Here is a 25,557-nt window from a genome sequence, read left to right on the forward strand (position 1 = left end):
GAACAAACTGCACATGGATTCGCCTCCCAGCTCGTGTCAACAAGTCTGCTTTCCATCCCGGTAGTTGATCAGCTATTCGGTCAATGATGACATGAACATGCTCTTTTGTTAATCTTCGCAATGAGAGGGGTAAACCCAGATATTTGCATGGAAAATCAGATAATGCACAAGGGAGTTGCTGCTGCACAACCTCAATCTCTTGTTCACCACAACTGATAGGAAGTACGTTACTTTTTTGTAGATTAGTCTTGAGCCCAGATGCTGCACCAAACAGTTGAAGGATGTCCATAATGACAGCAATATCAGCGGCATTTGGATGAACAGACAGTTCACACTCAGGCGAATAATTATTTCTTGCTGTCAGTATTTTTATTCCAAACAACTAAAAATATAAACTATGAGAACTCAAAGTTAGCTATAGCAAACTAGAGCCACCAGCATTCATGAATTTAGTTAAATGTAAGTGTTGAGCAATGAAGGGCGGGCCTGGTGCAAGCGGTAGAGTCTTACCGCCTGCGACCGGAAGGTCCCAGGTTCGAGTTGCGGTCTCCTCGCATTGCACAGGCGAGGGTAAGGCTTGCCACTAACACCCTTCCCAGACCCCGCACAGAGCGGGAGCTCTTTGCACTGGGTACGCCCTTTAAGTGTTGAGCAATAAAATTTCAAAATAGCACTTGCAAAGTGCACTTATAACAAAATTCAAATCACAAGGCAAACAAACAGGATCATAAGCATAATGGTATGAACAGTAAGCAAATAAACATATCCTGTAAGACAAAGGATAATCGCTTCCATGACATCATAATGGCATTGCTCTTGCAATCTATAGCATGAGTGGAGAGCTCCAATGCACAGGCATGTAAATAGGCAGAGCCAATTATTGGTGCTAAATTAGGTGATATGTGCTAGTGAGCAGGTGATTAAGTTTAGTGGTAAGTAACTAAGCATCGACGCACACCAAACTGTACTAGGTTAGAATCCCACAAGGTCGCAAATACACAAACAAACATAGATATAAACAAACAAAATAAATATTCAGGACTGAAACAATGAACAACAAAAACTGAGAAACTGGATCACGGATAACAAACAGAAAAACAAAGATACCACTGAAATACTAATATCTGAAACACTTAACCTTGAAAGCAAAAACTGAAACACTCAACCTCAAAATAAAAACTAACATAAAATAAAAAATCATCACCATCCGCTAAATAATTATACACATCCGCATTAGCAGCTTAATAATTAAATGAGTAAATGTAAAACAAAAATTAAGAAATTGAATCACGGAAAACAAACAGAAAAACAAAGATACCAATGAAATACTAATATCTGGAACACTTAACCTTGAAGCAAAAACAGAAACACTCAACCTCAAAATGAAATTATCCATCAGTACTAATGAGACAAATTCAGAGTAAGATACTTCCATTCAATAGATGCACGCAGTCAACATATAATATGATGTGCAGAACTTCTAATTAATATTTCTAGAACACCAATATCAGGAATATGAAGTCAAGAATGAGAGGCGTATACTAATCAGGTATAGATATTCATTTAAACTTTCAAACGTTCATCCTATTTTTGGCCCACAACTGGCATCCAAAAATGGAACTGAATGCAAACTGAATCAAAACTGGACTGAGTAAACTAGATCTGACGAACTGAATGCATGGACCAGCATACGTCAGGCTTACAACTCTAAAACTCTGAATCAAAACTAGATTGACGAAAGTGAATGCAAACTGAAAATCACCTATATCAGTATATGCGGCCGATGAAGGGTGGCAGGCGAGGGTAATCACGGCAACAGCGGCGGACGAGGCACGGAAGACAGACAAACTACGACGCGGGAGGGAGAGGCGCAGATGCGGACGAGGCAAGCAGAGCAGGGGTGATAGCGGCGGACGACGCGAGCGGAGCAGGGGCGATAGCGGCGGACAAGACGAGCGAAGCAGGGACGACAACGGTAGATGAGACGAGCGGAGCAGGCGCGACAGCGGCGGACGAGGCGAGCAGAGCAGGGGCGACAGTCCGACAGACGAGGCAAGCGGAGCAGGGGTGACAATGGCGGACGAGGCGAGCGGAGCACGAGCGACCGGGCAGATGCGGAGACAAAGACGACGCGGCCACCGCCACCGCCGACAACGCCGCCGGCAAAGCCACGGCTAACGTTTACAACTCCCAGACCACAAAAATGAGAAAGAAGCAACGGGACCACACAACAGAAAGCAAAGGGGAAATTGTTGTTTGCCTGAGCACGAATCTTAACATAAATCAGCACCATACAAAAAGTGGAAGATAACGGAAACAAGAATCTGCCGGAAGATATTTAGAAATCCGGTTATGTTTTTCTCTTCAAACATCAAAATCCCAAATTATATCCCTTAAATTTTTAAAATTGCTCAAATTATCTCTATAATATCCTGGTTTATAGTGGTCTTCAAATCGGTTTTGTCACTTTCTTTAGTTAAAAAAGTTTGATAAATACTATATAAGATTTTTGAAACCACAAAAAATGTTTTGAAGCTTTTAAAAAAGTGGTCGACTGAATAACTCCGATGGGTGCATTTAAGTTTGCACCAGATAAAGCGCTAGGACTTTAAATCCTAGATTGAATCTGGGTCGTCGTATCTCACGCCACTTTCTCCGGTGGGTCTTTCCTGGTGACCCCGAAAACAACCCACCAGAAAAAGCTCACAACGGCTAGTTTTTTAAGGGGTTTCTATAAATAGTGGTTGGCCAAACCCTTGAGATCCCTCTTGGCATTCTAATTGATTCAACACTTGTGTGAGCTCTAAAGTACAACTCAATGAACCCTATATGTGCCATTAAGTTTGATTTTAGTGTTTAATGAACAATATGGCCATTTGGACTAATTTTGTTTGCTAATATACAAGGTATAGTTCAAATGGATACAAGATTGACTCAGACATAGGCAAATTGGTGATCTAGATGATGAACACCTCAAGCAAAAACATTAGAAGACATGTAGAAGACCTAAAACTAGTGCTAGAAGTCCAAGACACAACATAAAAGAAGCCCGGACGAAAACGCACGAAGAAACGAAGCAAAACGGAGGCTGTTGTGCAGCACCGGATTGGTCTGGTGGTGGCCAGGAGAAGGCACCGGACTAAGTATTAGCATTTATATCTTCAAATAGATTTATTATGAAAATATATTCTATAACTAATTTAACAAAATTTATCTTGTATCATGAGTGTTTGTAGTTTTTTTATATAAATTTAGTTGAAGTCTAGACTATTTAACTTCTTAAAAACGAGAAATGCATTCTCTTATGGACAGAGTGAGTAGTAAAGAAAAGCTAGAGCAGTGAGTCGAAAGAAGGAAAAACCCCAACCCAAAACGGTTAGGCGAGTGAGCTAGTCTAATTTTGTTTGGCTCAACAACTTGGCCCACCAATCTAAGAAATGCACTTTGGGCTAGGCTAGAGAAAATGAGGACTAATGCGCCAGTCAGCCAGACTTGCCAGTTGCCACAGATCAAAGCCCATATATGGTTTTGTTAGTTATGTCCTTGTCCTTTCTGAAAGCCATACAACTGACTTTAGCTTTGGTATAATCTTCTTCTCTACTTGCAAATTGCAAGGATCCGCCAAAATAGAACTGTAAAATCCATATAGCATTTCTCAAAAAAGATTGCAGGAATCAGAACAATAAAAAAAATCAACTTTGAAACCCCTTTTAGTCATGTAGTCTCAGAATTGTGTTTTCCTGTCACAAACAAGAATTGAGCCACGGACAGAAGTCTTAAGTCTCAACCATTCAAACGAACCATATAGTACACCGAATATCTCCATTTTCTTTTTTTTCCCCTAGCAAGACAAATCTCTAGCATATGAGATATGAATCTTAGGGGTTCTATCAGAATAATAGCTGTATGAACGATTTTCCAAGTACATGTTGACAAACAAAAGAAAATGTACTTAAATGTTTTGTTGCAATCGGAAACAACACTTTTGATTTGACATGCCAATTTCTCTGGACTAAGTTAGGGGGTGTTTGGTTCCATGGACTAAATTTTAGTCCATGTCATATCGGACGTTCGGATGCTATTTAGGAGAACTAAATATGAGTTCATTATAAAACTAATTACATATATGGAGACTAATTTACGAGACGAATTTATTAAGCCTAATTAATCCGCCATTAGCATATATTTACTGTAGCACCACATTGTCAAATCATGGACTAATTATGCTTAAAAAATCCGTCTCGCAAATTAGCCACAATCTGTGCAATTAGTTATTTTTTTATCTATATTTAATACTTCATGCATGTGTCCAAACATCCGATGGGACAGGGACTACAATTTTCCTGTAGTAACCAAACATGGCCTTACCCTTAGACTTTTTTCTCACTCTCTCAAGATATCAAAAAAATTGAGAGGGATTTCCAGCTTCCAAATAAATCTATGAGAAAAGGGGTATCCTGGTCCATTAGGTACTGCCGTATTGGTAGAAACAACCTTTTGAATAACCATTCTTAGGACGCAAACAACTACATGTGGAAATCTAATATAATATACAAAACTAACCAATGCTTCTCATAACTAGTTAAGTTGGATTGGAAGCCTTCTAGCAGCCAGTTGCTTTACTTGGTTAGAAAGGGACAAGACACAAGAGATGGCATGTGCAGGTAGCTAGCCCACAGAAGTACCACCAATGTCCAATGTTCCAGTGTTTTACAACTCCACCAACCACAAGTGCCAAACAACTCCTTGTAACGACCTTTGCTTTTGACACATTGCCTTTTTTTTAACACATTCTAAATGTTGAATTGTGAAACATCCCAAAGACCTTGGCACTTGTCTCCGGCGGGTACATCAAATATAATGGAACCTTGTACTATTTGGGGGTTCCAAATGGGCATCCTCAAATTTAAGGATACAACGTATGTACCATCTATATAAAGAAAGAGGTTGGTTGGGGAGGGATTTAAGTAGAGGTTGGGCTCCACGTAAGCAATCAAGTCTGATCTGTGATTAGTAGTGCTCCTAGTACACAGTAAGAGGCGTTAGCGTACGTATAGCATTAACTATGAAATAAACTTTTATATTTTGGTACTGGAAGACGTGGCACACCGCATCTTTGGAATATCATAACCTCTTTTTGGGCTGTTCCATGTGGGCATAACTCATCCACACCCATCCGGAGATAATGCAGGTACCGAGACTGGTTAGGCCAGTCTCAATGGGCATTTTATGGGGATTTTATGCACATTAAATAGGGCGACATATCAGCAGATTTGGAGTTTTTGTATGAAACGAGGAGAGAGAGGGGAAACGTTTCATCCCCACGACACGAGTGAGCTCCGTTTCCAAGTCGTTGGAAATCGCGTGAAACCAGCGTTGAGGCGGAAAATTTCATCCGACTGATCCCGTGCTCCGGGCGCGCGACTCCAATCCTTCCCGCCCTCCTCCCCGCCCCGTCCCCAATCCTTCCCGCCCCGTCGTTCATGCCTTCCCCACCACCCCTGCTGTGCCGAGTTCGTATGTGCCAGCACGGCCACCGCAAGGAGCTGGATGGAGGGCCATGCCCCCAATTTTGCCTTTGATGAGAAAGCAGCTACTGATCCCAGCATCCTGCAGCAATTAAATGCTTTACTTAGCTTTGGAATTGGTAAAATAAAATGCTGCAATGTGAAGGTTGTTTCATTCATCGTTTCATCCCACTCTAGATGATGTGGCCATGTTGGAAACAGTGTAGTGAAACTAGCCATTGAGACTGGCCTTAGAGATAATGAATCATTCAAGGAATAATTTTTTTATAGAGTAAAGTCTGATTTGCCCCCTAAACTTTTGGATGAATTGAAATAACACACTTGAACACGAACATCGGACAACTTACCCCCCTTAACTTTTAAAACCAGATAAATTACAGCCCTGAAATAGTTTAGAGTGATTTTGATGGTGGTTCTGGCTGACGTGGCATCAAGGCCTCACATAACTTTTTGTTTTTCTAGTCATGTGACCTTTTATTGCATACGTGTGTTCCAAAATGCTATCAAATGGGGAAAAGATCAATTAGAAAGTTTTAAATCTCTTCAAGCACTGCAAATTTGGTGTAGAGCTTGTCTCCATAGGAGATTGTTTGAAAAAAATTTTAAAAAAATGAATTTCATAATCAAAGACTTAAAATGACTACTCGGGCCACTAATCAATCTCAAACAGAAAAATTTTCAACCAAAGTGTTATAGATCGCACTAAGATCTATAACATTAGATAGACCATGTGAATATCTAAGGTTGCTTGGAAAGTTTAAAAAATATTATTAAAATATGAGAAATTAAAACAAATATTGGGACATCTACTCAGATAAAAAATATTGTCAACTACTCCATCCATTCCAAATTATAAGACGTTTTGACATTTCTAGATTCATAGCTTTTGCTATGTATGTAAAGCAAAAACTATGAATCTAGAAAAATCAAAACGCCTTATAATTAGGAATGGAGGATGTATAAAGCTGTAGATCACATTTAGAGCTTAACTTTGGTATTGACCATGTCAACACCATTGGCTGTTTGAAAAGTTAAAAATTCTGAATTTTAGAATCGGATAACTTAAAACAAATATTTGAGCCCCTAAATATAAAAAGATTGTCAACTAAAAATTGTAGATCACATCGAGGTCTACAATTTTGATATAAAGTTTGTATCCATCTGACTTTATATAAAAAGTCATAATTTTTATGTCTGAGACCTGATATGTGGGCAACATCGCCACGTCAGTAAAACCACTTTTGAATGGTCAACGAGGGCATTTTACCTGGTTTTGAAAGTTAAGGCGTCGGTATTGAAGTTTGAGGATATATTTTTAAAAAAAAAAATCAGCAACTAGTTAGAGAGTTATAGGGACTTTATTTTATAACAGAAAATTGTGGTTGGTCCCTTTGCAATCTGACTCTAGAAATTCCCATAATAATACCATATGAAAACTTTAATTTTATCTTTTTTGGGGTGTTCATTTAATCTCTAATAGCCTTTTCTGGGCACAGCCTAACCAGGGACGTCAATGTACACAAGGTTGGGAAACAAATCAAGCAAGCAAGGAAAAGTAAGAATACACATGTGTAATAAGAAGATCAAGAGACCACAGCTGGAAAATAATCAAGCAGGCAAGGTCTCACTCAGATTTTGAGTTTTCGTGACGTTCCCGTCAGATTAAAGGAGCGGCCAAAATCCAACCTGGAAAAGTAAGAAAACAGAACCGGAACGACTAGCGCCGGGAAGTCTGTTTCCCCTTGGGGCTGGCGACGACGCACAATATGGGTGGGGATCAGCAGCAGTGCGCAGAGGACAGGAGCACGTGTGTTTCAAGATGGAGCGTCTGAGCGTGGGTCTTTGGCAGCAAAGTGAAGCTCGCCGGTGACGCGGAGCTCTGCAGCGCGCACAAGGCGGTGGCACACGGAGCTGGGCGATGATGCACAGGGAGTAGGATGGGACATGGCCACGGCGCAGAGAACGGGAGGGGGAGGGCGGCAGCGGCACGCGGAGGGCAGGGTGGGCATGCCGCGATGACACAAGTACGGGTGTGGGCGGCGGCACGCAGAGGATATTGGCTTACGCACGGACACCCTTGGGGCCAACCGTTGCAATATCGGCGATGTACTAATGAAACATACCTGGATTACTATTGAAACATGTATGATATCGATGCTGCAACATCAGCAATGTACTAATGAAACATGCCCAAATTATTGTTGAAACATGTATAATGTCATTGTTGCAACATCCGTAAACACAACACCTGCGACATGTGCTCGAAGCACCTGCAACATGCTCTCGAAACACTTGAAACAATTGAAACATAGGCTTGCAGAGCAACATCTCCATGCAACACAAACACATGCAGCATGCGCCCAAAACACTCGCAACATGCACTCGAAAACACATTCAAAACATAGGCTTTTCAGAGAACATCTTCTTCTGCTCGGGTGAACGGAGGCTCATCGGCACGCAGAGCTCGATGGCGGTGCATGGAGCTCGCTGGTGGCACGGATGTCAACGGTGCTGGGCGACGACACGCAGAGTGCATGGTGGAGTGGGTGTGACGACGCAGAGGACGGGTGGGGCATGGAGGCGGCAACGCGTAGGGGGTGGGGTGGGCGCATTGCAACGACCTAGAGGACAGGTGGAGGTGGCAGCAACGGTGCACAAACGATACGCGTATTTCGGAACAAAGCGTCCGTCCTTCCGTGTCATTATCGAAACAGAACCCATGAACCTTTATCGAAACAGAACCCAGGAACCTGTACAAAAATCCCGTTTAACAGTTCGGGTTGACACCCGTAGTCGATCGGACTGGACTGGAGCGGGCCTCTTGTTTTCTATTGTTAGACTGTCTCCAACAGGTGACTCATATGGGCACTAAAAATCAAAATGGGTAGCAAGAGATCTAAAATCAGTCTCCAACAGAGTACCTATACGGAAGACCCATTTTATGTTGTCTGAGAGGCACAATCTAAATATGAGTATCCAATCTACTAGAAATCTATTTGTAGAAATGATTCTCTTTTGGATCCTTATTGTTGGAGAGGATGTCGAATGGATATTGAACTCTTTGACTGTAGCGCTAACCAAATGTTGAATAGATCTTGTATTTTGAGTGTTGTCGTTGGAAATAATCTTAGGACGTCCTCAACAGGTGCTCAAATTGCTAGCTGACATCAGCTTTTATCACACATGGAGGAGAGAGAGCATGTGAATCCATGACGCTAGCGACGAAGAAATCGACTATAGCTCGCACACTGCCCAAGGAATCCACGGTCTCTGACTGCTTGCCCTCGCGTTCTCCTACGAAGTGGGCTCCCAGACTTTTTGCCCGGGTTAGTGGGCTGAATTTTGGAATTTGGATTATCGTAGCACTTTCGTTTTTATTTAATAATTAGTGTTCAATCATGGATTAATTAGGTTTAAAACGTTCGTCTCGCTATTTTTAGTCAAACTGTGCAATTAGTTTTTTTCGTCTACATTTAATGTTCCTTGCATGTATCGCAAGATTCGATGTGATGGCTGCTGTAGCATTTTTTTGGAATTTGAGTTTGGAACTAAACGCGGCCTTTATTTTATTTAATCCTCTCCGTCCACGTCTGCTGGCGATTTAGCCGGACTGTTGGGACGCCCTCAGACCGAGTATAATAAGAGGCCGTAAGTATGCTCAATACTGATACGAAAGAAAGAGAAGAGGAGAGAGAAGAAAAGCGAGTCGTAAGTTTATAAGAATAGAGAAACTTTATAAGAGAGATAAGTAGATTATATATTAATAATAAAGAGTTAATTACTATATAAGTAGACGGAGAGATATGCTGTAAAGATTCTTACCGCCGCTGTCTATATTATTAACCTTATTCGTAGTGTGTCTGTATTATTAAACTCTTGTTTAGTTCCACCCTAACTTTCAAAAAGTTGCTATAGTACCTGTCACATCGAATGTTTACGGCCCGTGCACGGAGTATTAAATGTAGACGAAAAGAAAAATTAATTGTACAGTTTGGTGGGAAATTACGAGACGAACGTTTTGAGCCTAATTAGTCCATGTTTAAACACTATTTGTCAAATAAAAACGAACGTGCTACAGTAGTCCCAAAATCTAAATTTCTACGACTAAACACAGCCTAACTTTATTCTTAGTGTGACTAAAGGCAGTGGCAGAGCTGCAGGCCACACATGCCTTGCCCTGGGGCCTGGTGGGCCCGGGACCCAGCAACCCCAGTCCATCAGCACGACTGCAGGAGCACGACACGGAGAAGGTCGGGGCCGGGCGACGTGAGCTCTCGTGAGTCCGTACCTGTGTGCGCATGTGCCGACCGTGCTTGATCGCCTCCCATATCAGGATCAGTGGATCAGGCCATTCCCGGGAGGGGGTGTCGCCACGCTGCGCGGCACCCGCACCGGCCCCGGCACGGCGCCATGACTGATATGATTTGGAAATGAAATGAAATGACCCGTGGCCAACTGCACATCATTGCCCTGTTTACTTAGTCGATGAACCCTAAGGCCTTGTTTGGTTGCCAAAATTTTTGGCAAAATGATACTGTAGCGTTTTCGTTGTTATTTAGCAATTAGTATCTAATTATAGTCTAATTAGGCTTAAAAGATTCGTCTCGTGGATTTCGTCTAAACTGTGTAATTAGTTTTATTTTTTATTTATATTTAATGTTTCATGCATGCGTCCAAAGATTCGATGTGATAAGAAATTTTGAAAATTTTGGCAAAGTGAAGTGAAACTAAACAGCCCCTAACTAAAAGTAGTGTTGACTAATTCGTTGACGAAAAAGTACACCAAGCGAACAGGACGCATTTCATCCTGTGGTCATCTTGGCTCGCTTCGCTCCGTTGCATTTGCATGCATGCATGCACCACTTTGTGACCGTTCATCATTCTTGGTTCGATCATCTGCTCTGCCCTCTTTCTGGTGATTATTTATACACGTGCTCCGTGTAACGTCTGCTACATACACTCGTCGTGTCCGCGCAACCTGGATTGGCCGGTGTTATATCAGGGTATCACGTGAGGTATTTGATAGTAATAAAAAAATAAATTACAGAATCTAAACCACGAGACGAATTTATTAAGCCTAATTAATCTATCATTAGCACATGTGTTACTATAACACCATATTACCAAATCATGGACTAATTAGGCATAAACGATTCGTCTCGCAAAGTAGTCGCAATATGTATACTTAGTTATTTTTAGTCCACATTTAATACTCCATGCATGTGTTCAAAATATTCGATGGGATAGTGTGTAAATTTTTAGGGAAGGAACTAAATAAGGCCTTAATTATTAATTAAAGCTGCCACATCACACGGAAACAGAACACTAGTACAGAAACAAGTTGTACTCCCGGTTGGAAAACCCTTTCGGTCCCGGTTTTCCAACCGGAAGTACGAATCCGAGACTAAAGGGTCTCTCCTTTAGTCCCGGTTTCTCGCCCGCGGTTGGTAATACCAACCGAGGCTAAAGAGGCCTCCCGCCCTGGCCACGTGGGCCGGCCCTTTAGTCCCATTACCAACCGGGACTAAAGGTTTTTTTTCCGGTTGGTATTTTTAATTAATGATTCGTTTTGGTTTTTTGGCTGCGTGACCTCCATCCTGTATGCATCTGGCCTGATGAACTCACTCAAGATCTTCGCCTCCGTGTATCGTGGGTACCCAAAATCCATCATCTCATCAAGCAACTCATGCTGTAAGCACAAAATGGGTGCCCCATTCTGTCAAGTCCCAGTAACAGCACATCAAATAGAAGTACTTGAAAATTTGCTTACCACAACAACAAAGTTGCAGTACTTGGAAATTAGCACATCAAAGTTGCAGTCCTCGCCGCCCACCGGATCTGGATCTGCACGCACCCGCCTACGCCTCTCTATCTGCGGCCAGTAGATTAATGCGGATCAGTAGACCAAATCAAATGCGGAAGCAAAAAAGAAGCAAGGAAGAGACAACGAGAGGGGAAAAAAGCCTAACCCATCGAACTCACTTGTTCTTGTCGCATCACATCCTAGGGATCTTGCTGCCTCCACAGCAACGTTCTTGAAGATGAGCCCAGCACGTCCTTCAACACGAGGAAGGTGAGCGCCAGGGCCGCCCCTGCGCGTTGGCTCCGATCCACGCCTCCTCGCCGTAGGCTGCCGATGGCGACTCGTCATGGCAGCGGAAGGGCCGCACGCCACCGCCTCCTCGCCACAGGACGACGACAGCAACGATGCGCCGCAGCTGCGCCAGTGCCACCCCCGCTCGTGGCTCTGGCCTGCTCCTCCGTAGTTGCTTTGAATCTGAGAGAAATCAAGGAAGAAGAGAGACAACAGTAAGCGAAGGGACCTTTAGTCCCGATTGGAGACAGTAACCGGGACTAAAGGTCCCTTTCTAGTTCCGGACGGAGCCTCTAGCCGGGAGTAAAAGTTAACCTTTAGTTCCGGTTGGTAGCTCCAACCGGGACTAAAGGTCCCCTGCAGCAAAAGCCTGCCGTAGTAGCCAACTTTTACTCCCGGTTGGAGCTATCAACCGGGACTAAATGTTTCTCTAGTCCCGGGCGCAAAAAATACCGGAACTAAAGCTAAATTTCGAAGTGAATCAAAAGTCGTTTCTCTGCCAGTGGAATTGATCTTGAGGTGGGGGTAAAGTTCACGTTTCACCCCAAAGGTATGTATATATGCCGACTATTAGCTGAAAAGGTATTCCAAAACCATTTTCCCCTCGGACTAGGCTACTTAATTAGTCGTATACGTTTCTTATAGAGTGATCAAGGGTTTGATTGTACAAACAGAGCAATATTTACTAGTATAAAAACGTAAAACCAAAAAAAAAAAAAGAGGAGCCACATGTTGGTTTTGTGGAGGTCCAAATATATCAATTAACACTGCTCGACTCATAGTTGTTCGGCCAGTTTTCCATGTCTGCATGCTCCCAGCTTTCGCAACGCGGGGCTCGTTAAGATCTAGTTGCGTGCCCACCTCTATCTATATCATCCTCTTAGCTAACCCTTCTCATCAACCTCCAGCCGGATTTCGTATCTTGTCGCCATGCCTATCTATCCGTCTATTTGTCACGTTGGACCTTAGCCACGCTACACGATCTTGCTTTCGCGTCTGGCCATCTATTCTCTATTGAGCCAACCTATCCTTCTATCTTTTACTTGCCATACTGTTTAGGTTTCCGTAGAGATATAACCAGGCTTAGTGAAACAAACCCATTTGCATTCATTCTATATATACTCAAAATCAGATTTATGATATGTACGTGATCAGATAGATATCCATATCTAACATGATCCGTATCCGGCTCTTAGATCTGACAAAGAAATATGAGATAGATTGCAGGACATGGATGGAATGCAGATCAATGATATCCGTCTGTATTAGATCTGATCTGATCTTCAGCCTGTTCGAATTTCACGCTACAGCTGCAGCTGACGGTTTTTTTTATCTCAATTCATCGCTACAATATATATATATTTTTTATCTCAATTCATCGCTACAATATATATTTTTTCTCTTGTTCGCTGCAGCGCTGCACATAAGTGCAGCCGAACAGGACATTCATCTCTATATACATACCACGAAGAAAAAATTAAACGCAACTAGGTAAAACAAATAAAAAATGACACCAATTATGACTAAAAACACACCCTAATAATATTAAGGGACAATTGTCTGGCGAACATCCAAAGTGATGGTCGTTAGCTAGCGGATACCCCATTTTAAGCAGTTTGCCAGAAGACACTCTAGTTCGGTGAAATTAAGCCACAGGATACCGCGGACCGGTTATAGCCAGATGAGGAGAGAAAACAGCGGTGAAATGACATTTTTACCCCTGTCGCTTTTTTTCTTCCTCTCTCCCTTTCTCTTTTTTTGTTTCCTGTCCCCACCACCCTCTCCGCCTCCCATACCCGCCGTCGCGTACAAGTTGAAGAAAGCATTGTATGGCTTAAAGCAAGCACCTAGAGCATGGTATGAGAGATTGAGGGATTTCCTACTCTCTAAAGGGTTCATGATGGGCAATGTTGTCACCACTCTTTTTATCAAGAAGATTGAAAAAGATTTATTTGTGTTGCAAATCTATATTGATGACATCATATTTGGATCAACCAATCAAGACTTTTGTGATGAGTTTGGAAAGATGATGGCTAATGAGTTTGAGATGTCTATGATTGGAGACTTAAGTTACTTTCTTGGTCTTCAAATTAAGCAATTGAAGAATGGTACATTTATAAGTCAAGGCAAGTATATCAAGGACATGATCAAGAAGTTTGGCATGAATGATAGTAAAGCCATTAGCATACCAATGGGTATAAATGGGAACTTGGATAGTGATACAAGTGAAAATATGGTGGATCAAAAATTATATCGGTCTATGATTAGAAGTCTACTCTATGTGACCGCATCAAGGCCAGATGCCATGTTTAGTGTATGCATGTGTGTAAGATTTCAAGCCTCACCAAGAGAAAAGTCATTTGAAGGCTACAAAGAGAATATTGAGGTACTTGAAGCATACACCAAATGTTGGTTTGTGATATCCCAAAGGAGCAAAGTTTGAGCTAGTTGGTTACTCCGACTCGGATTATGCGGGATGCAAGGTTGAAAGGAAGAGCACCTCGGGCATATGTCAATTATTGGGAAGATCACTTGTTTTATGGTCATCAAAGAAGCAAAATAGTGTTGTATTATCAACCGTCGAAGCCGAATATATATCTGTCGGTAGTTGTTGTGCACAAGTACTTTGGATGAATGCCACTTTGAGTGATTTTGGAATCAAGTTTAAGAAAATGCCATTGCTATATGACAATGAGAGTGCAATCAAGTTGACCACCAATCCGGTTCAACATGCAAGAACAAAGCATATTGACATTCACCACCATTTCATAAGAGATCACCAACAAAAAGGGGATATTTACATTGAGAGTGTAGGTACCGAAGATCAACTTACCGATATATTCACCAAGCCAATGGATGAGAAAATGTTTTGCAAGCTAAGAAATGAGTTGAACATATTGGATTTCTCAAATATATGTTGATACACTCCCCACTCATATACCATGCCTCTCCTTCGAGCAATCCAAGGTAAAAGTTGATTGGCATGGCATACATCCTTGCTAAGGACTTGTTTAGTGCATCTAGACATCTTTCATATTTAATAGGCTCATTCATGAAAATCAAATGAATTTGATGATTGTATGGTACCACTATTGCTTCTATGCTTATTTTGATCTAGTGGTAGCATATGACATGTTTGTGGGCCTGTAAACCTAGTGTTTGATCTAGAAAATGAGATATAAGTGTTTAACTCAATATGGTACAAGATAACCGTTATTTGGAGGTGTGAAGAAGCTTGTCCTTGGATCAAACCGAGTTAAATATCTTTGGCAAATGATCTAGATTGGACCAAATTTAGGAAAATAATCCTCACCCCATTGATTGACATTGATAATCTCAACCTATCTACATTTTGAACCTTTGTGGTCATTGATGATAAAGGAAGAGAAATAGTGCACAAAGATAGTGAAAAGACAACACAAAGGGGAGAGAAATAAAGATACAAGGGATAGGGGGAGAACTTGACATAAGGGGAGAAATATTACAAAGAAAAGGGATTAATTAAAATTTTGAGCACACAAGTAGGGGAGCAAGCTCATGAACTTGTATGGTGCATTTGAATATGCATTTCATATGTTTGCTTGCATGTCACAAGTTTTAAATTTCAATATTCATGCTTGTGTGGTGTATGCTAGTTATCGGTTTGAATGATGAAATAAAAATCTAACATGCATAGGTTATCTAGTGATTTCATTTCCAAGTGTTTCCAAGTGGTATCGAGCTAACCATGGTGCTAAGGATGGTATATTGGTGCACTCTGATTGGTATCACGCTTCAAAGATCCATCTTTTATACCTTAACATCATTTGGTAGACATTGTCTCCTATATTTCCTATCTAAGTATATGTGCAAGCTAAAATCCAAACTCTTAGCATATATGTAGGGAGAGCAATTGCTACCATTTAGGGTTCATGAAACTTGTCCATATCCTTTTACACATGGTAAATATGCTTGGGCAAGGAACATGAATTCAATTGAATTTCAATTCATATCTTTGTAAAAGGGTTGTCATCAATTACCAAAAAAGAGGAGATTGAAAGCTCTAGTTTGGTTTTGGTGAATTGATGAAACCCTAAGTGCTAACCTAGTTTATCAAGTGATCATGAGATAGGTAGCACATTCCAAGTGGTGAAGCAATTGGAGATCATGACATGATGATGGTGATGCCATGGTGATGATCAAGTGCTTGGACTTGAAAAGAAGATAGAGAAAAACAAAAGGCTCAAGGTAAATATATAAATGGTAGGAGCTATTTTATTTTGGTGATCAAGACACTTAGAGAGTGTGATCACGTTTAGGTTCGATAGCCGTACTATTAAGAGGAGTAAAACTCGTATCGGAATGCGGTTATCAAAGTGCCACTAGATGCTCTAACTCATTGCATATGCATTTAGGATCTAGTGGAGTGCTAACACCCTTAAAAAATATTTGTGAAAATATGCTAACACATGTGCAAAAGGTGATACACTGGTGGTTGACATATTTGAGCAAGGGTTAGAAACTTCACCGGCGGAGTGTCGGTCCGTAGAGTGCGGACAGTCCGACGGTGCCACCGTCACCCTAGACAGAAAAGATGGAGGTCACTGTAAGTGACCGGACGCTGGTCTCTGAAGGACCAGCGCGTTCGGTCAGTAGCAGCAGAAGAAGCACAGCGTCGATCGTCGACCGAACGCTGGCGCTAAAACGGCCGGACGCTGGCTGGCTGCCTCCGGTCACACTGACATGGTCGCGCACAGAGGAGTTGCCGAGCGACTGGACGCTGGGTGTGTCCGGTCGAGCATGATCGGACGCGTTCGGTCGTGAAAAATCGTTTCTAGATGCTTACTGGAAACGACCGGACACTGAAATCTAGCGTCCGGTCACTTTGAGCTGCAGCGTCCGATCGTCACTTGACCGTTGAGTATTATATTAGATTCGTCTTCTTTCCTATAGGGTGTTGCGTTATCTCGATTTTGTGCTGTTGGGTTGAGTATTAGATTAGATTCGTCTTCTTTCCTATAGGTTATTGAATCACAATCCTATTGGACCCTAGCACATATCATGTGCCGTATCTAAAAACGAGTGGGACCCACCAATCAATCAACTATTGAGATAGGGGCAGTGGTCAGAGTGCATGCGGCGCTGCGTTTTGGGAAGAGGAAGGACATGTTGAATAAGCAAAGAGGAGTATTTTGGACATCTTCACTGGTTGAGCTCATGTGTCAGGGCAGTCACACGGTGAAAAAACGATAGAAGGTGAACGAAATAGCGTGGAAGACAAAAAAGTTTAGCGTCACAACATCAAAACGTGTTCTAACTTTTCAGTAGTACATAGATCAGGACCATCTTTGGTACCGGCACACGGGCAGAAGGCCCCGCATAAAACCCCGTCAGAAGTACACTACTCAGAACAATAAGTAGGCCCTATTCACTAGGATGAAAACACTATTCCAATTAAAAAAATTCAAACAAATCAAATATGGGACAAGTTGAACACGGCCGTTGACCGAGAGGCCGTTCCTCCCCTCTCGTCGCGGAAGGAGAGCGAGCAGAGGAGGACTCCTGCTGGAGCTGGACAACCAGCAGCGTGCCTTTGCCAATTGCCATCATACCAGCAGCGTCGGGGCCGGGCCTGCTTCCTTTTGCGACCCCGGCACACAGGAATAATAACAAAACCCGAGCAAACGGAAAAAGAAATCCAGCCTCCTAATCGAACCATCTCCCACGCACCCTGTCTCGCCTCCACGCGGGCGCCGCGCAGCCTCCTGCCCTACGCGTCAGCCGCGGGAGGCGGGTGCCGCGCGGGTCGGCGGCCCGCCGCTCTTAATCAAATCCAATGGAATTCTGACGTCCGCAGGGAGGGACAAAGTCGCTGCGTTTTCTCCCCCCTCGTCTCTCTCTCCTCCCGCTGCTAGCCTGCTAGCGCTTCTTCGGCTTCTCTCTCCCCCTCCCCCCTCTTCGCTTCCTCCCCACCAAGCCAAATCCCATCGCGAGATAACAAAACCAGGCCAACGGATTCTTTTGGCTGCGGGTGGTGGTGGTGGTGCCCGGTGGTGCTGCTGGTGCCCCTGTTACTGTGCCGCCGCCGAGGCGCGTCCCGCGGCCTAAACCCTAGCCGGGAGCCGGAGCCGGAGCTGCTAAGGCGGCTCACCTCGTCTGTCTCTCGGCCAGGTGCGCGCGCGCCGCCCGCTCGATTCGCCGGATTCGAGCTCCGGTGCGACGGGGAACGGGCCCGTGCTGCGGACGGCGCCGCGGAGGTGAGTGTGTTTGTTGGCACTGGAGCTGCTGCTGCGGCGGCGGCGGCGGCGTTCTGTCGTGTGGTGTTTCTGTTGAGGGCGACGGCGTGGGAGGAGCCGGGGGACTGCCGCTTAATTCCGCTTATTTTGCCGTCTCGGGGATTTCGCGGGTGTTGCTTTTCTTCGTTGTTGCGGGGGGGTGTGGATTTGGGGAGGGCAACTCCGCCCTCGTCTCGCTGCTTCTTCGTGCTGCTGTTCTTCCCAGCTGGCAGCGCTCGATTCCGGGGAGGGAGCGGTGCGGGACAAGCGCGTTCTCCCTTCGCAGATTTGCGAGGTGGGGTAGTAATGGCGTAGATCCCACACTTGCGTTGCGTCGCTAACTTGCAATCTCTACTTTGTTTGCAGGGGATGATGCTCCCCCGTCCCTGCTAGATTCCCGCGGATCTCGCGGGCGTGCTGGGGGTGGGGTGAAACGATGGCTAGGTGAGTACAGACAAGGCTGCTTGCGATCTCCTAGTGGTTGGTGCGAGTGGTGGACGACGACGACCAAGATGATGCCGTCGGGCCCGCCGAACCCGATGGGGCCTGGGCAGCCGGTGGGCGGCGCGGCGGCGTCGCTGCTCCGGACGAACTCTTCCCTGCTCAGTGGCGGTGGCCAGCCGGGGATGATGGGCGGCGGAGGTGGTGGTGGTGGTGGTGGCATGCTTTCTTCACAGTCGCCCTTCTCCTCCCTTGTCTCCCCGCGCACGCAGTTTGGTGGCAATGGTCTGCTTGGAGGCGCCTCGAATGTCTCCTCGCTGCTGAACCGGCCGCCGTTCGGGAACGGTGGCCCTATGCCGGGTCCAGTGTCGATGCAGGGTGGTGGGATGCAGATGAGTACGCTCCAGCAGAGAGCTGGGCTGGATGGTGCCGGCGATTTCATTGGTGCGGGAGGGTCGGATCCTCTGTCGTTCCCGTCTTCCTCACAGGTCAATTTGGGCAATCAGATGGGGTCAGATAATCTGCAGGCGACTTCGCAGCAGCAGCAGCAGATGGATGCAGTGCAGGATATGCAGCAGCAGCAGCAGCAGCTACCAATGTCTTACAACCAGCAACAGTTGCCACCACAACATTCACAGCAGCTCCAGCAGCCACAGGCTACCGTGAAGTTGGAGAATGGAGGAAGCATGGTTAGCATCAAGTCAGAGCAGCAGATGGGGCAACCTGACCAGAATGGTCCTGCCCAGATGATGCGAAGTGCTAGTATGAAACTTGAGCCACAACAGCTGCAAGCCCAGATGATGAGGAGTTTAAGTTCAGTCAAGATGGAGCAACAGACTTCAGATTCATCAGCATTCTTGCAGCAGCAGCAACAGCAGCAGCAGCAACAGCAGCAGCAGCAACAACAACGTCATTTGTTGCAGCTGACAAAGCAGATTCGAAATTGTCCAGACCTTGTATCAATGGGTGGACCAAACACAATTGCAAACCCTCAAGCTGCTGCAGCTGCTCAACTGACCCTCTTGCAGCAGCAACGGATCCTGCATATGCAACAGCAGCAGCAACAACAACAGATTCTTAAGAACTTGCCTTTGCAGAGAAACCAGTTGCAGCAACAGCAACAGCAGCATCAACAACAGCAGCAACAGCAGCAGCTACTTCGTCAACAGAGTCTAAACATGAGAACTCCAGGAAAGTCGCCTCCTTATGAGCCAGGAACCTGTGCAAAGAGATTGACTCATTACATGTATCATCAACAAAACAGACCACAAGTAAGTTTTTTTTGTGGCTTGTTTGAAGGAGTAATTTAGTGTTCCAAGCGAAAGCCAGGTACTAACAACATAGTATATCTCACCTGTTGTTCTGATTCAGGATAACAATATTGAGTACTGGAGAAACTTTGTCAATGAGTATTATGCTCCAAATGCTAAAAAGAGGTGGTGTGTCTCGCTTTATGGAAGTGGTCGTCAAACTACTGGAGTTTTCCCTCAGGTCTAGTGTGCCTGTTCCCATGGAATCTTTGATTTTTTTTTTAATATGGAATCTTCATTATTGAACTTGGGAATGGTCTAGCATCTGAAAGCTTTGCCTTTGAAGTTATTTTAGATTTTTTCATACAGTTCTTATCTTTCAGGATGTATGGCACTGTGAGATTTGTAATCGGAAACCTGGCCGTGGTTTTGGTAAGCTTCATAATCTTCAGCAAAGCTGTCTCTTAATTCTCTCATGCTTTATTTTGATCCTGTATTGCTTTTAACAGAAACAACGGTTGAGGTACTACCGCGATTATGCCAAATTAAATACGCCAGTGGTACACTGGAAGAACTTTTGTACATCGACATGCCTCGTGAGTCCCAGAATACGTCAGGCCAGATTATTTTGGACTACACGAAAGCAATCCAAGAAAGTGTCTTTGAACAATTGCGTGTTGTGCGAGAGGGGCATCTAAGGATAGTTTTTAATCCAGACCTTAAGGTATTGTGGTTCAGCTTTCTAGTTTTTTAATATTATTTCAAATTAGTACCTTTGAAGCTAAAGCACATTCTTTCCTATCTTCTTTTTATTAAAGATAGCATCTTGGGAGTTTTGTGCTAGGCGTCATGAAGAACTTATCCCACGGAGATCTATAATACCACAGGTAAGATGTATTTCAAGAATATAGACAGCTCAGGTCATAGTTTATTCATAATTTTGGATTTTGGTCACAAGGGTTTTCACAGACTTTGGCGTCCTGATCTTTATATGTAGGTTAGTAACCTTGGCGCGGTTGTACAAAAGTACCAGGCTGCTGCACAAAACTCAATGAGTTTGTCTGCTCAGGACATGCAGAATAATTGCAACTCGTAAGTAGATTGGCCCTTGCTGTGCTACATAGTCCATTCCATCATCGCTTCTTTGCTACGATCAAATTGTTTTCCACCATTTTGAACATCCATATCTTGGTTCAGAAACTTAGTATCTACCCTGGTGAAGAAGTTGATTTAAGGGTGGACATACTTCTAGACTTCCAGATGCATTAGCTTACACAACAATTGATTCAGATTGTTTTCAGCCTGATTGTTGGATAGATTAGTGATAGAGGTTATGGGTGTTCAGACCCTCAACTTCTACTTTCTCATTGGAACACAAGGACATGAAGCAAATGGGCTAGTGAGGCAATTTGTCATTGTGGTGGGTGTTGGTGATTGTTATTCCCGCACCCAGAATTATAAGTTCATCTTTGAGTATTATAATATAGTCAATTTTGATGTGTAAGATCAAATTTACGTATGTCAACATTAAACCAGCTTCTGGAACAGAATAGTATTATCATTGTTATGAAAACTTTGATAGCCCAATTCCCAGGTATTATCATACTAATATCTTTGTTTCTGGAGTTAGCACGGAACATTCGTAGTTGTTCTAGACTATTATGGTACTAGCAAAGCATTTGAAATGTCAAGTAGCTCTAGAGATAATGTGATATGAAGAAGGGTAGCTGTCCAGAATTTAGAAATCAATATCTAGGTGGCTGTCAGCAACCCACCCAATGCCCAGGTATGTAAATGCATGTGTGCTGAAAGTGTGCAACCCTTCCAAGCATTAATGGGGCATTGGCTTTCAATTGGGCATCACACCACTTTATGCTGTAAGAGCATCTCCAAGAATAGTCTCACTCTTCATTAGGGTAATATACCGTGTACTTCAGAAAGGACGAGGCACTCTTGAGAGTCTCAACCCAACCCAAGATCAAAGGGCTCACCAGTGTCATTGATAACTCTTATGATTGTCGACTTCCATGGTTAAGTTGGTACCATATTGACGCGCACCAGAAAGTGATCAATGATTACCACAGCCCTTATTAGTCTGTTGGCATAGAATGACTATTTGGTGTCATAAATGCTGACAATCTTCTCTATAAACTTGGTTAAACTTAAGATAGTTTGACTTATGACAAACCTAGAATATCAAGTTTTTTATTTGGGATGGAGGTACTAGTAATTACATGCAACAGAAAAGAAGTTACTGTATGCTGATAAACATTTGTTACAATATTTGGCTTATATGCACTATGGATATCCTGCTTTGAATTGATTATGATTTGATTTGGGCACATTTATCTTTTGCTTCAACAATCATAACTTGTGTCTTATCTGGGTAGAGGTATCCGTGCTTCTTAGTGTAGCTCATGAACTGCATACATTTCTTGCTGAATTTTTGCTTGCACCAAGTAATCACTGTTTTTGAATTTTTCAAGTTAGTACAAATTCTCTTAACCTAATCTTGTGCTTTAGGTTTGTTGCATGTGCCCGACAATTGGCCAAAGCACTGGAGGTTCCTTTAGTAAATGATTTAGGGTACACAAAACGATATGTTCGCTGCCTTCAGGTAATCTTATCTAGAACAGTTTTTATTTGTGCTTGTTCTTAGATTATCCAATTGAAGTTAATATTGCGTTGTATGCAAATTTCTAATTTGGTCCATATGATGATTCTGATAAATTGTTGTTGCATATGATGATTTCCGTTTTCTTCTATTTTAATGCCTGTTAATTTATTTGATCTTATTGAGCTCATTTTAGGATGCTGACTTTTATTCTTGTCATCTTAATGCTGGTTCTTCCAGATTGCTGAGGTTGTAAATTGTATGAAGGATTTGATTGATCACAGCAGGCAGACTGGATCTGGACCCATTGGTATGATATTTTGATTTTTTTTGTGAGGACAATCTCATTATTCTCATCTTTCACAATACTTCTATTAAATTTTTTGGTGCTGTGTTTTTTTTATCGTCATTGGTGCTGCTTTGGATAGTAATGAATTGCTGAAACTCAAATTAGGAGGGTTTGACCATGTTAGGTGCCAGTTTGGTTTGTAGCTGCATTCCTTGCAAGATTCCTTTTGCAACAACCTGGATCCACATGCCTGTATCCAAAAGTTGTTGCAAGGTTCTCCTAGTTGATCCATATTTTGGCATATAATCTGATAATCTAACATTAGGCGAGTTGACGAAACAATGTGGTTGTATCAGCAACCTGTGTATTATGTGCTTAATCACCATAACTTGTCAATTAGCAAAATCAAAGTGCATTTTATTGGTCTGGTCACCACTTACAATTTACAACTGGGATTCAATGTCAGTGATTTCAAACTTTCCTGACCCCATCTGAACCAGTAACTTGCCACATTATGGCCTTTGCTCTTTACTATGTATGTTAATAGCATATATCTAGGTGCATAGCAAAAGTTGTCTAAAAATATCAAAATGACCTATCATTTAGGACGGAAGTAGTAATTTCTAGCTGTATGGTATGCTTTCCTGTTTTTTTTTTTAACACTGTTTCTGTTTATTCAGATAGCCTGCATAATTTTCCTCGGAGGACTCCTTCAGGGGTCAGCACCCTTCAACCACAGCAGCAGCAAACTGAGGAGCAGCAGGCCATTCCCCAGAGTTCAAACCAGAGTGGTCAAAATTCTGCTCCTATGGCTGCTGTGCAGCCTTCTGCCTCTGCCAATTGTGATGTGACATCAAATAATTCTCTCAGTTGTGCACCTTCTACATCTGCACCTTCACCGTCAGTTGTTGGGCTCTTGCAAAATTCAATGAATTCTAGACAAAATCATCCAATGAGCAGCACTAATGGTGGCCCATATAATGGAGGCAATGTGGCTATTCCGAAGGTGAACTCTACAAGCTCACTACAGTCAAATCCATCTACCTCTTTCCCTTCCCCAGCACCGACAACATCCAATAACAGCATGATGCCTGCTCCTCAAAATACAAATCAACTAAGCTCCCCAACTACATTGTCAAGCATACCTCCGATGCAGCCACCTGCTACTCGACCTCAGGAGGTTGAGCCAAGTGACTCGCAAAGCTCGGTTCAGAAGATCTTGCAAGATCTGATGTCATCACAGATGAATGGTGTTGGCCACTCGGGGAATGATATAAAGACACCAAATGGACTAACCCATGGTGTCAATGGGGTTAATTGCTTAGTTGGCAATGCTGTCACGAATAACTCAGGGATGGGAGGAATGGGATTTGGCGCCATGAGTGGGTTCGGTCATGGGATGAGAACGGCAATGACAAACAATGCGATGGCAATGGGTGCAAGGATGGGAATGAATCAGGGTGCACATGACCTATCGCAATTGGGTCAGTTACACCAGCATCAGCAGCAGCATGACATAGGAAACCAGCTGTTTGGTGGATTTAGATCAGCAAACAGCTTCAGTAACATTCAATATGACTGGAAACCCTCACAATAGAGCAACCAGAAAGCATAGAGTTCAGTGTGATGATGCATCTGCCCTTTGCTGGCAATGCGTGTGGAGCATTCACATTTATGGTGCCATAACCTCCCCTTGGGCATTTGGGCCTTAGCATTAATGCTGCCATGAAAGGGCACCATAAGCGATAGCAAGCATCCCGGCTGGTACATGTAAGTCTGTAACAGTCAGTTTAGCTATCTCCTCGTGCGTTACTCCCTCGGTTTTATAACATTTGTCGATTTTACTGGGAGTTGCAGTTCCGCCATGTGTCACATTGTTTGTCCACTCTTTACCCCTTTAATGCTGTGAAAAAAGGTTAAGTAGCTATAGCATGTTATAATAGGCGTATGTGTGGTAATTCCTTATTAGCTCATAGATTTAGTGTTTCCTCTGTCTATTTATACGGTCATCATCATTGACATATTGTGGAATGGAGAGCCAGAGTTACACAGGATTGGCCACTAAAACCGGTCTGAGCTGGGTGCCCGTCACTTATTGCTTGCTCCAGCTATCTTTGAGAGAGATACTCTGAAAGAATTCGAGCCTCCTGCACCTGCTACCATCTATCAGCTCCTATTGTGCTTTGTGGTACGAAAATGAAGTTGTCCCTCGCCTTTTTCCATGTTGGATGACATGTATCTTATCCTCTGTAATTTACCACCTGTCTCTTCCTACGAAGCTGCTGATGCTGATATCCTCTGTCCTCCCTTGTGGAGAATTCTCTTTGCAGCTTTACTGTGCTGCACTGCTGTATGATTGGCACACTGACTAGATCGAAGTACCACCATGGAATGGATGTTCTCTTAGTCCTGTTGGCCGTTGCTTTAACTGATTGGGAGGGGAACTTGTTTTTCTCTGCAGTTAATTTACACTGAATTGTATACGGTCTCGAGTCGACGTGCATGATAAACACGGTTCTGAGTTCCTTCCGCTCTGCGCAACTGTTAACGGTGTCTGAAGTCTGAGCTGAAGATATGTATATATAAAGAAGTCAAAACCTACGCAGCCCATGTCGTCCGTGCGGTTCTCGTGTACTTTTGGGCTGCAATGTTTGGCAGCGCCGCAGGCGGTACTTTTACGCCTTGGAAGGCAGTACGTAGCTGCCAACGCTGGATCGGCCACAGAATAGTGCAGTTCCTGCATTCAATTGATTTGCCCTTCTTTTTATTGCTGGTAAAATATTTTTTGGTTCACTGGTACGTATGCACTCTTTTTTTTTTTTTGAAACTGGGTAGATATATTACTCATGGGCTGACAACTCGTCAGCAACAATTACATTGATGGGACAGAGTTTAGAATTTCCCCAAATCCCTCAACACACTCGTACCACCCACTAGCGGCAGTGGCATGTGCCACCCTATTACTGTCTCTAGGCACCTGAAACTATTGAAGTTCACATGCACCATAAATTTAAGTTCGGCGAGCAGCCCACCAACAGCACTAGCATCCGTTTCCAGCACCATGTCAACGATCCCCAGCCTGATGGC

At 43.4% G+C, this 25,557-nt stretch overlaps 1 protein-coding gene across 2 annotated transcripts; it reads left to right on the forward strand.

Moving 5' to 3' along the window:
* Window positions 1–17,487: 17,487 nt before the first annotated feature.
* On the forward strand, window positions 17,488–25,072 carry LOC136486610 (transcriptional corepressor SEUSS-like). Of its 2 annotated transcripts, XR_010766897.1 has the most exons (11): window positions 17,488–17,858; window positions 18,243–19,588; window positions 19,689–19,808; window positions 19,951–19,999; window positions 20,077–20,291; window positions 20,386–20,454; window positions 20,565–20,659; window positions 22,091–22,184; window positions 22,422–22,491; window positions 23,151–24,658; window positions 24,801–25,069. XR_010766897.1 is itself a non-coding variant. In XM_066483552.1 (10 exons), the coding sequence occupies exons 2-10, from the start codon at window positions 18,389–18,391 to the stop codon at window positions 24,065–24,067; spliced, it is 2,829 nt and encodes a 942-aa protein (XP_066339649.1). In that variant the 5' UTR covers window positions 17,488–17,858; window positions 18,243–18,388; the 3' UTR covers window positions 24,068–25,072. The 2 variants fall into 2 exon arrangements, 1 of the variants encoding a protein (XP_066339649.1); XM_066483552.1 differs by having other exon boundaries at window positions 23,151–25,072.
* Window positions 25,073–25,557: the final 485 nt, after the last annotated feature.

Source organism: Miscanthus floridulus, chromosome 10, assembly GCF_019320115.1.
Source record: "Miscanthus floridulus cultivar M001 chromosome 10, ASM1932011v1, whole genome shotgun sequence".
NCBI lineage: Eukaryota > Viridiplantae > Streptophyta > Magnoliopsida > Poales > Poaceae > Miscanthus > Miscanthus floridulus.

What these genes read in the sequence shown, in the direction of transcription:
- LOC136486610 (XM_066483552.1), top strand. Translation starts at nt 18,389, where the DNA reads ATGATGCCGTCGGGCCCGCCGAACCCGATGGGGCCTGGGCAGCCGGTG. An exon ending in CTACTGGAGTTTTCCCTCAG is followed by an intron (nt 19,809 to 19,950) that starts GTCTAGTGTGCC and finishes CTTATCTTTCAG; the next exon opens with GATGTATGGCACTGTGAGAT. An exon ending in GGAGATCTATAATACCACAG is followed by an intron (nt 20,455 to 20,564) that starts GTAAGATGTATT and finishes CTTTATATGTAG; the next exon opens with GTTAGTAACCTTGGCGCGGT.